We start from the raw sequence: 11971 nt of genomic DNA on the forward strand, positions 1-11971 counted from the left end.
GGCGAGCGCAAGAGGAAGCCCGGCATGAATTACGAGAAGCTGAGCCGAGGCCTGCGCTACTACTACCGCCGCGACATCGTGCGCAAGAGCGGCGGACGCAAGTACACGTACCGCTTCGGGGGCCGCGTGCCCGTCCTCGCCTCTCCGGACTGCGCGGGGGGCGGACAGGCAGCAGAGACCCAATAAAAGACATTCTGCCAAGCCTCGTGGCGCGCGCTTGTCTGCGTCCTTCCCGCTGGCACTGAGCGTAGGCGTGCACCTCCACATTTAGGAGCTTGGCCTCCACTCCTCGGAGACCCAGGCGGCTGGGCCCTCATCTCTGTCCTCTCGCATAATCCAGGAGCCTGGGGTCCTCGTCCTCTTGGCCCCTAAAAACCTCCAGTCCCTAGAAGACTCCAAGTGTTTTCATTCTCTTTTCCCTCAAGACCCAGGAGTGCGAGCCACCGGCTCCTCATCTCTCTAGAGCTCCCAGGTCCCCAAGCCCCACCCCGTCGCTGCCAGTTTCCCGGGTCCTGCCCTCTTAGACCCCTGCCTTACGATTCCGGCTTCCACAGTCTTAGCGGAACTCTCACCTAGGTAGTCGGTTTTGGGGTAACAGCCACCCTCCTCCAGTGCTGGGCGGTGACCAAAAGAGACCCGGACCCTTAGAGAGCCTAATGTGTTCCCTCTCTGTGATGAAACATACAAAGGAATCAAACCCACAGGGCCTACTATGTGCCTGCCCTGTGCCAGGACTTCTAAAGGAATCAAACTTAATCACGAAAGTTTATCTGCTGTGGCCCCTCGAAGAGAAAACAGACTCTGTGTGCTCTCCCAGTGTTAGAGATTATCAGGAATTAATCCTAGCGCTTGCACCCTAACACCACCTACTCTTTCCCCACACCATGCTGGAGGACCTAGAACGCAGAGCCAGTCTCTGAAGACAGCCTGCCCCATCCTGGGAACCGCTCAGCCCCTAAAGAGAGCCTACTGTGTGGTCCGCCTGTGGGTGATGCTGGAGATACAGCAGCGACCAAGACAACCTTGGATGCTCTCCGGGAGCGCACAGTCCAGTGGAAAGACAAACCCACCACCAGATATGGAAAGTCTGGGTTGGGATGAGGAAACTTCAGGAAATTGAGGGAGCCCAAAAGGAGGGACCTGACGTAGCCTTGGAGGAGGGTCAGGGAAGAGGAGAGAGCTGATTTGAGAAGTCAGGTAGACAATGCTTCAGGTAGAAGGAACGGTAAGAACAAAGGCTCAGAAATGGAATATCTCACAGTACTGTTCAAAGACATCAGTGTGACTGAAGAAGGAACATGGGCCAGTTCAAAAATGATCTGTGGGTCGTGGTGAGGAGGCTGGACTTTAACCCAGGGCGCTGGGGAGCCACCAAGGGGTTTAATCAGGGGATGGATTGGATTTTAGGAAAATCTCATTGAAGAGAATGAATGCAGGCATGTACACAGGTGATTCAACAAATAATTACAATGTTGATGAACACAGGATGTGTAAAAAGAGGCCTCTGACCCAGTTAGGCCTGGACAGTATGTGGAGCTTTGGAGACCAGACAGGGGAGGAAGGAAAGCAGCTCTCTTTCACAGTTCCCTCTCCTAATCCCCAGATGCCCCTTTCATTTACACAAGAAATCTATTCATTCAACAAATATTTATAGAGCACCTTCTATGTGCCAGGTACTATTTTAGATACAGTAGTCTTTAACCCAGACAAAAGTTGTTTCTTTATGATGCTTCTATTCTATTGAGGGAGACAAAAAGTTAAACATAATTAAAAAGAGAAGCACTACAGAGAAATAAAGTAGGGAAGGGGAATTGAGACTGGCAAGATGGGAATTATAAATATTTGGTCTGAAAAGGACTCACCCAGAAGGTGACGTCTGAGTAAAAATCTGAAGGTGAGAGAGGAAGCCATCTGAAGGAAGAGCATTCCAAGCTAAGGGGACAACATATGCAAAGATCTTTAGTGGAAAGTCAGCCTGCATGTTTAAGGAGCTGATAAGAGGCCAATGTGACTGAAGCAGTGGGAATGCAGAGGAGAGAGGCAGGAGAAGGTAGAAGGAAGGTCAAATTGTGCAGGTAATGTATATGAACCTTGGCTTTTGACTAAGAGTCAGACCAGAAGCCAGGGAAGGGCTCTGGGCTGAGAAAGGGATGTGACCTGACAGGTAACAGTGTCCCTCTGGCTGAGTGGGCATACTATAGAGGACAGCTAGAAACCAGGATGCCAGGGAGTGGACTACTGCCATAGTCTAGGCTGAAGGTGATGGTGGCTTGAACCAGACGCGGCAGAGGAAGATTATTTTTTAAGACAGAACTAACAGGGCTTCTAGGTAAACCAGCTATAGGGTGTGAGAGAAAGGTAGGAATCAAGGACAACTCTGTGACCAGAAGGAGAGAGTTGCCATTTTCCCAGATGGAACAATGTCTGCCAGGTCCTTCATAAACCCAAGTTTTAACACTTAACCCCACATCCCTGTGACGCACGATCTTGGTCTTTGAGCCCTCCGCCACCCAAATCGTTGCTAACGTATGCCTTCTCAGGTTTGGGGGCAGATGGTAATGAGCAGGCAGGTGGTGGAGTCTGGGCATTCCTGGTACCGTGACGGGTGACACCGGGAGAGACCGGTTCGTTTTCAATCGCCTAACATTGACCCCGTAATAATTATGAGGATACGGATTTTTGACACGATGGGAATTGTGCAGCTATGTAGGCTTAATCCTTACAGAATAATTGGTCGATAAATACCTCTTGCATGAGTAAGTCCCGGGACCTCCAATGCGTTCCTCAGGTAAAGACAAGGCGATGCGGCGGACGAGGCGTCCTGAGCGCCAGAGCCGTTCGAAGAGTCGCGCAAGCTCATGATTGGGCCAGGAGCGATGATGAACACGCATTCAGCCCAATCGAGAGTTGGATTTCTCTTGGTGGGCGTGGCCCGAGCGGCTTCGGCGACCGCCTCCCGTGGGCGCTCCAGCCGCGCGGAAAACTCTCCCATTCGTCACCTCTCTCGGCTTCCGGCCGGTCTTGATTCCGCTTCCTGTCGGGCGCCGGCGTCTTTGCTGAGGGTCACATTGAGCGGCGACGCGCGTCGGGGGCGTCTTTCGGTGAGTGTGGAGGGCTCTGGAACCTGGGACCCTAGCCTGTCGGCCGAGGAACCAGACCCTGGCTTCCCCGAGAACGGGTTGAGGCTTCCGGCCGGCGGCATCCGTTCGCCCTGGGCCCTGGGGCCCGGCTGTCTGTCAACAGTAATAGCTAAAGATTATACACACGCTTCTTACATAATGCCAGGCAACATTTTTTTGCAAACAACTTACATTAACTCATTTAACCCTCCCACCAGCCCTGTGTGGTAGGGCCTGCGATGATCCGCTTTTGACGGCGAAGGAACCGAGGTTCAGATACTAACGACTTAGCTGAGCTTACATGGCGACCAGGGTTGGACCCAGTAATTTTTACTACAGAACTCTTCATCACCAGCCTTCACGCGTGGTCCCCGCGGCTTGCCTGGGCCACAGTCTGGCTCTCTGGTGTTCGGTCTATCCCCCCAAATGCCCGGTCGAGATATCGCCCATAACTACTCTTCAGACAGCGTCTGTGTTCCGTTTTACATTCTCCCTCCTTGGCTCTCCCCCCGACCCCGACCGTTATAGTGTTCCAGACCCTCACCACTGCCTTGGGCCGCTTGAACTTGACACTGGTTTGTATAGCCCCACAGTTCCAAGAATTCGCTGGAATATAGGCACTGTCTCTCAGATTCCGTAGCAAAAACTGTGTCACCTCTTCAGAGACATTAAAGGTTTTAAACCTTGGGTCCGCAGAGTTGAAAGAATTCAAGTGCTTGTATTTGAATGGGGGGGATTACATTTGTATTTTTACTGACCTTGAAATGTCGGCATTGTTTTCAGTTAGTATGGGAGGCAGCAGCCACAGTAATATCAACAGCAGCTGTGATTTTGTTAGCAGTCAAAATCATGTGTTTGCACATTATAGTTGCAAGTGCCACAAAATACATATCCACTCGTGACTACTTAAAAATTGTGTTTCTTAATAAATCCTCAGATATAACTGGTTTTCCTTGTGATCCTATACAATGTTTAATGTGCTTAAACATATTCTGAGAAAGAGGTTTGTGGGATTCATCAGACCCCTGAGGAGTTTGTGACCAAAAGGATTAAGATAGCTTGGCTACACTCAGCCCGTTCTTCTGTGCCTGGGTGGTCTGACATGCCCATGCTCAGGCCACTTGAGACTTCTACCAACACCTACTCCTTTTGCTTCCAGGAGTCAGTATCATGGCAGAAGACATCAAGACCAAAATCAAGAACTACAAGACTGCCCCTTTTGACAGCCGTTTCCCCAACCAGAACCAAACCAGGAACTGCTGGCAGAACTACCTAGGTAAGCAGGGCTTATTGTTGGAGGAATGCAAACCCGCACTCGGAGTCTCTCACCTCTTACCTCCTTCTGGGGAATTCATCCATCCCAGCCTCCTCCCTTCTGGATATCCTACCTTTTGAAGATCCATGCCCCTCATCAACTCTTTTCAGGTCTGGGTCAGGGTCACAAATTTTGGTTTCCACAAATATTTTTTTCAGATGTCTCTCTGTGTGTGTGTGTGTGTGTGTGTGTGTGTGTGTGTGTGTGTGATGTAACATACATACAGGAACTACATCATCATAAAACATGGACTGCTAAATGAATAATTCTAAAGGGAACCCCATGCACAATCATAATCCAGACAGAAAATAGATATTGCTAGCACTCTGATCTCCCCTACCTGCTTTGTGCCCTGTCTTCAACATACCACTCTTCTTTTCTCACTAGAGATGTGACCCCACCAATATAGAGGGATCACATCATTGTTTTACCACCAAGTTTGTGTGTCTCTTTGTGGACTTCAGAAATACTGTGTGTATTCCTTTGTTTCTGGATTTCTTCATTCAACAGTATTTCAGAGTCAATGCAATGGCATATGGTGTGCTGATTTTCACTGATGTATAATTTTCCACAATTTATTCTATTCATAGATACTGGTGTGATTTTCATTTTGGACTTTTTAGAAATGCTGCCACTATAAACTTTTTTTTTTCTTTTTTTTGAGTCGGGGTCTCTGTTGCCCAGGCTGGCATGCTCACGGCCACTGCAGCCTTGACCTGCTAGGCTCAGGCAATCCTTCTGCTTCAACCTTCCAAGTAACTGTAACCACAGGCGTGTGCCACCATGCCTGGCTAATTTTCTGGTTTATTGTGGAGACGAAGTCTTGCCAAGTTACCCAGGCTGTTCTCGAACCTCTAGGCTCAGACAATCCTCTTACCTCTGCCTCCCAAAGTGCTGGGATTACAGGTATGAGCCATCAGTGTGCCTGGCTAACATTCTTGTCAATGCAGTTTTATGTCTGTGTATATACTTCTCTCTAGAGAATGTGCCCAAGAGTGGAATACCTAGAGCAGGTTTTTTTTTTAATTGTCTACTTTAAAAACTCATATTATTGCCTTTGTGCCTTCCTCCTTAGGACTCAGCATCTTAGCCTCAAAATCATCTTCCCCTTCCCTCACCCTGGATTTCCATAATCCCCACACAGGGCATGCTTCCCCATTGTTTCTTTTCTTTTCTTTTTTTTTTTTTTTCGAATCTCAATCATGGCTCATTGCAACCTCTACTTCCTGGACTCAGAGCAATCATTCCACCTCAGCCTTTTCGAGTAGCTGGGACTACAGGCATGGCCATCACACTCAGCTAACTTTTTGGATTTTTTTTTTGAGTTGGAGTCTCACTCTGTCACCCAAACTGGAGTGCAGTGGCATGCTCCCGGCCACCGCAGTCTCCGAGGTCTCACCAAGTTGCCCAGGCCGGTCTCAAACCCACGGGCTCAGGCAATTCACTCACCTCGGCCTCCCAAAGCGTGGGATTACAGGCTGAGCCACCAAGCCTGGCTGACTTTTTTGATTTTTATTGTAGAGACGACGTCTTGCTATGTTGCCCAGGCTAGCCTTGAACTCCTGGCTCAAGTGATCTTCCCACCTTGGATTCCTAAAATGCTGGGATTACAGGCATGAGCCACCATGCCTGGCCTCCCCATCATTTCTGACCCTAGAATTTTCAAACTGAACAGCAGTTCTCTTGGGGGTTGCAAAATCAATTTAGTGAGATATCTAGCCCTTGTAAACTTTTGTTTCCTGTGTGTGTATATACATGTGTATATTACTGATCATGAAGCCTTAGCTATTTCTTACTGAGTTTTGATCAGAAATGTGTTCTAGCCCTTGGTGTGAGCTGACCCTGAACCTCTTTCTTTACAGACTTCCACCGCTGTGAGAAGGCAATGACTGCTAAAGGGGGCGATGTCTCTGTGTGTGAATGGTACCGGCGTGTGTACAAGTCACTCTGCCCCATATCCTGGGTATGTACCTCCTACTGGGGTCCTTAGGATGCTGGGGTGGGGTCTTAGCAGAGGGCACTGTGATGACTTGGTGGGAGCTCATCCTCTGAGGGCCAGAGGGAGGACAAGGCATCACACTGTTCACAGGACTCTTGCCTTTCTCCTTCCTAGAATTGCCTCCTTTCCTCCTTTCACTGATAACTCTCAACCAATCAGTGCTCTCAGCCGAGGTGACCAGGAGCATCTTGCTAGAGGTACCTTGCTCCTGATCTCTACAAATATGTACTCAGTGCCTATCCCTGTGGAGCTCACAGTCTTGTATAATCCTGTTGTTTTTATTATGAACATTTTCAAAGTATACATAAAAGTAGAGAGAATAATTCAGCAATCCCAAATACATTCATTCATCACCCAAACAGAATGGTTATCAAGATTTTTCTACATTTTCTTCATGTATCCATTTTCTTTTTTCTTCTTTCCTTTGCCGGAGTAATTTTTTTTTTTTTTTTGAGTTGGAGTCTCACTCTGTTGCCCAGACTGGAGTGCAGTCTTGACCTGCTGGGCTCCAGTGATCCTTCCGCCTCAGCCTTCCAAGTAGCTGGAACTACAGGCGCGCGCTACCATGCCCGGCTCATTTTTGTAGAGATGAGGTCTTGCCAAGTTGCCCAGGCAGGTCTCGAACCCGCAGGCTCAGGCAGTCCACTCACCTCGGCCTCCCAAAGCGCTGGTATTACAGACTGAGCCACTGAGCCAGGCTGCCGGAGTATTCTAAAGCAAATTTCAGACATGTTGTTTCACAATTATATGCTTCAATGTGCACCGTTAAATAATAAGGACACTAGAAGGCTGTCCTTTTAGCCTTGATCTGACCATTAAATACCTTTTGTCAGTATTTAATACTCTTTGTTATGCCTTTTTTAATAAAATAAATATTACCCTATTTCATCAAATTCAAGGACCCCACTGAAATTGAGAGAGATTTGAATCTTTTTAAAAATTGCTGGAAATGAATGTAACAAGCATGCTCATTTCAGAGATACTAAAATGAAGAACCATGTTTCTTAGAATCAAACTATGATACTATTGTGAAAGTAATAGTGCTTATTTTAAAAAAACAAATGTGAGCAGTACAATAAAATAAAAAGTGGAAGCCCTCTGTGCTCCCTAGTCTGTCTCCCCTGCAGTAACTGCTGTTAACTGACTCTATTTTTCAAATAAGCCTTTGGAGCTTTCTGTGTATGAATGGTTCATGCTGTGTATTCTGTTCTGTGGTTTGCTTTGACTTAGTGTATCTTAGAGCCTTTAATGATAGTGCATATGGACCTGCCTTGTTTAAATAACTTATATATTTTTAAAAACCGAAATAAATAACTTATAGATGCTTTTATTTAGTTGGTCCCCTTTTGATGGATATGATTTTTTCAGTATTTGAGGCATCCTGGATATGTATCTGTGGGGCTCCTCTCTCTAGAACAAAATGCTTTGGTGGCGTTGTTTTCCTCAGCTTACTTGGTTTTCCTCTCACCTCTCAAGTATCTCTGAGTACCTTGTGCCCCAGGAGTTCTCCCTAGGTGATTTGGGTAACAAAGTGTTGTGATCCCACAATCTCTCTCCTCCAGCCTCAGGGCCTGCACTGGATGCATGCTGGACAGGGAGCCTTCGGGCCTGGGCCTGCCTTTACATGGGGAGCATCAAATGGTGTGGTTCCTGCACTCAGGTGTCCACTCTGTCTGCCCTGTTAGGGCTCAACATAAATGCAGTCTGCACAGGACCCTTTATGCCCAGCAGCTCTGGCTTCTTTACTCCAAAAACTTGGTGTAAATAAAAATAAGTGTTTACTTTTGTGTTTTATAAGCAATATAATTACTTTGCAGAATCTTTAATAATCGAGGAAAGGACAGAAAAATTTTTCTCATCTTTCTGTCCTGGCTAACAATATTATAGCATTTTCCAGTTTTTTCCTGTGTATTTTTAAAAAATTAATTTCTAATCCCTTTATGTATATGGGTTGGCGGGCAGGAGTTGGGGATGGAATTCCTAACTCCTGTGAGCATTTAAATCATCTTTTCCAATAATTTTATTTTCCAGTTTTAAAAAAAAGTCTAGGTTCCAGCAATGGGTTCTGTTGAATCTTCAGAAACGAACTTTATGTAATATAGAAAGTGAAAGTCCCTCTTATTCCTTCTGAGTCCCTTAGTAATTAATTGGGTATAAATCTTCCACTTCCTTTTCTGTGTGCTTAATCTTTTTTTTTTAAGTTGGAGGTCTCACTTTGTGGCCCAGGGCCACTGCACCTGGCTAATTTAAAAAAAAAATTTGTTTTTTTCATAGGGACTAGGTCTGCTATGTTACGTAGGTCTGCTATGTTTCGTAGGCTGGTCTTGAACTCCTGGGTTCATGTAATCCTCCTGCCTCAGCCTCCCAAAGTGCTGGGATTACAAGCATGAACCACCGTGCATGACTGTTTTGTTTTTGTTTTTGTTTTTTTTAAAGGTGGGCTCTCACTTTCTTGCCCAGGCTGGTCTCAAACTGTTTGGCTCAGGTGATGCATCTAACTTTGCCTTCCAAAGTGCTGGGATTATAGGTGTAAGCCACCGCACCCATCCTGCTTTTTTTTTTTTAACTTAATATGCATTGTATACCTGTTTTTATGTCAATAGAATCTACTCAGTTACTAGGTAACCATCATATTTTTTTTTTTTTTCCCTCACTATGTTGCCCAGACTGGTCTCAAACTCCTGGCCTCAAGTGATCCTCCTGCCTCGGCCTCCTGAAGTGCTGGGATTATAGATGTGTGAGCCACCACAACCAACTCATTAAAAAATAGGCAAGGCACGGTGACTCAGCCTGTAATCCCAGCACTTTGGTAGGCTGAGGCAAGAGAATTGCCTGAGCCCAGGGGTTCAAGACCAACCTGGGCAACTTGGTAAGACTTCGTCTCTAAAATTAATCAAAAAATAAGCCAGGCGTGGTAGCGTACACTTGTGGTTCCAGCTACTTGGAAGACTGAGGCAGAAGGATCACCTGAGCCCAGCAGGTTGAGGCTGCAGTGGCCGTGAGCATGCCACTGCACTCTAGCCTGGGCGACAGAATGGGACTCCAACTCAAAAATAGTTTTAAAATATTCTCTTCCCTTTTAGGTGGACTCAGTCTGTTTTCACTATTATAAATGATACTTTAGTGTATAATTCTACTGCAGGATTTTTAAAATTATATTTGAGGGGATTCCTTAGTTTCCTTTCCATGAAGTAAGATATTGAGGCAAAGAGTAATTTGCCAAAGGGTAGGACCTTGCCAAAGGGTAGGACCAGCCTGTCACTGTCCCTCATTTTCTCCAGCATTTTATTATCTTTCTAATTGACACACAATAATTATACATATTTATGGGGTACAGTGTGATATTTTAATATCTATATACAGCATTATATTTTTTTAAATGTCAATTAAGGTAAACCTGGCAACTGAGAAATTCAAAGAATTGTGGACTGTAGAGAGTGCAAGTCCAGTATAAGAGACTTCAGATGAGCCCCGACATGAAAGAAGTTCATCCCCACTCCAGTCATCAAGGAAACACAGAAGTCCTTGTGTTAACCTGGCAGTCTTGGTGCAAAGAGTATAAAGGTTGATACTGCCCCGTGGTGGCAGACTAGATTCTCTGGTAGAGTGATTTTTGGTTCTGTGAATTCATCCAATGGCTTTGAGGTCAAATTTGGCAGGATCTTTTTTTTTTTTTTTTTTTGAGTTGGAGTCTCACTCTGTCCCCAGACTGGAGTGCAGTGGCCGCTCCTGGCCACCACAGCCTCAACCTGCTGGGCTCCGGTGATCCTTCCGCCTCAACCTTCCAAGTAGCTAGAACTACAGGCGCACACAACCACGCCCGGCTCATTTTTGGTTTATTGTAGAGATGAGGTCTCACCAAGTTGCCCAGGCAGGTCTTGAACCCGCAGGCTCAGGCAATCCACTCACCTTGGCCTCCCAAAGCGCAGGATTACAGGCTGAGCCACTGAGCTCGGCGGCAGGATCTTTCAAAGTGAAAAAAATTTATCTTCCTTTGATTTGGTAATTCCACATCTAGGCATCCTACAAAAATCTTCATGTACAAGGATGTCCCTGGCAGAGTTTTTATAATGGGAAACATTCAGAAAGAACCCAAGTTAGATAATAGTGATGAATTAATCTTGATTGCCCTTACGGAGAATGTGTTGATCTACACTCTAGGACATGGGAAAAGCAAGTTGCAGAGTAACCTATAGTATGACCCAATTTCTATATTTTTTAAAGTACAGAGTATTTATGGTGTAATGTATGTGTGTATAAATAAAATAGGCAAATACATGGGTGGCACTTAGGGGCCAGCTTAGTTAAGCATATCACATAAGGTTAAACATGCTGAAACAACTATGTGAGGTGGATACTATTAGCAGTATCCTCATTTTACAGAATTGGAACTGAGGCCCAGAAAAGTTGAGTAACTTGCCTGAGGTCACACAGCTATGAAGTGATGGAGTGGGGATTCAGATTCAGTCTATGTTGTCCATGCTTTTATCCACTGCTTCTAACAAAGCGTATAAATACGAGTGTGTGTCTGTGTATTAAAATGTATATGCTGTAACTGCCTGTGGGAAGGTTCACAAAGAGCAGAGTTTCAACAAGAAGTGTTAATTTGATATGGGCCTTTCCATCATTTTTTTATACTGTGCATACATGTGTGATCAACAGTGATATCGCACAGTGTATTGCTTGGCCTTTTTTGTGCACTTGCTTATATCTTGGTGACCCATTCATGCCAAAACGTAGATCAGCTTCATTTTTTGTACAGCAACCTGGTACATTTCCTCTCTCCTCTATTCTGACAGACAGTGTGGTGTTGATTCTGGAGTTCATGAAGCAGGGCATGGCTACCCTCCTGAAACTCTGGGCAGTGACAGGTCTCTCGGGTATAGTCCTGCAGTGACCCTGGGATTTTTCTGCCCATTACTGTCACCCTAATGTATCAACTCGTTCAGTACTGTGGTTTTGGTCTTTTGGCATCACTGCTGATTCTGTGGCTCCTGGAACAGTGTTTGGCACACAGACACCTGTGACCATTTGTTGACTCAGTGTACAGTTGGCAGAGTGAGGAAGACAAGCCCACCCATCCTCTTTCCCCACAGAGGAGGAAATAACACCGTCTGTCTTTCCTTAGGTCTCAACCTGGGATGACCGCCGGGCTGAGGGCACGTTTCCCGGGAAGATCTGAACTGGCTGCACCCCACCTCTGCTATATCCTCCGTCCTTCTCCCAGGGTGGCTAAAGGGTACATGGTGTTCCCTGCTTTGGGACCCTGAATCATGATTTAACTACTAATAAAAACTTACTGGAAAAGTATAAGACTGTGTGTGTAAAAGAGCCAGACAGTTGGACACGAAACTGGTGAAAATCAGTACCCTGAGCAGTGAGGGGCTTGAGATGATTCTTTTTTCTGTTTTGTTGTTGTTGTTGTTTGAGTGGAGTCTCACTCTGTCGCCCAGGCTGGAGTGCACCGGCACACTCAACCACCACTCCAGCGTCAGCCTGCTGGGCTCCAGCAATCCTTCCACCTCAGCCTTCTAAGTA

At 46.1% G+C, this 11971-nt stretch overlaps 2 protein-coding genes across 2 annotated transcripts in view; both read left to right on the top strand.

Annotated features, from left to right (window-relative positions):
- ETV2 (ETS variant 2) overlaps nt 1-200 on the top strand; it is a 2344-nt gene extending 2144 nt beyond the window's left edge. The window contains 1 exon segment of the mRNA XM_008070996.2: nt 7-200. Coding sequence (XP_008069187.1) covers nt 7-186 — 180 coding nt within the window. The 3' untranslated portion in view covers nt 187-200.
- A 2829-nt stretch (nt 201-3029) lies between these two features.
- On the top strand, nt 3030-11743 carry COX6B (cytochrome c oxidase subunit 6B1-like). The gene is made up of 4 exons (XM_008070997.1): nt 3030-3101; nt 4279-4395; nt 6297-6397; nt 11562-11743. The coding sequence occupies exons 2-4, from the start codon at nt 4290-4292 to the stop codon at nt 11613-11615; spliced, it is 261 nt and encodes an 86-aa protein (XP_008069188.1). The 5' UTR covers nt 3030-3101; nt 4279-4289; the 3' UTR covers nt 11616-11743.
- Nucleotides 11744-11971: the final 228 nt, after the last annotated feature.

The sequence above is a fragment of the Carlito syrichta genome, unplaced genomic scaffold (genome assembly GCF_000164805.1).
Source record: "Carlito syrichta isolate Samal-C Ts95f unplaced genomic scaffold, Tarsius_syrichta-2.0.1 Scaffold314091, whole genome shotgun sequence".
Classification (NCBI taxonomy): domain Eukaryota; kingdom Metazoa; phylum Chordata; class Mammalia; order Primates; family Tarsiidae; genus Carlito; species Carlito syrichta.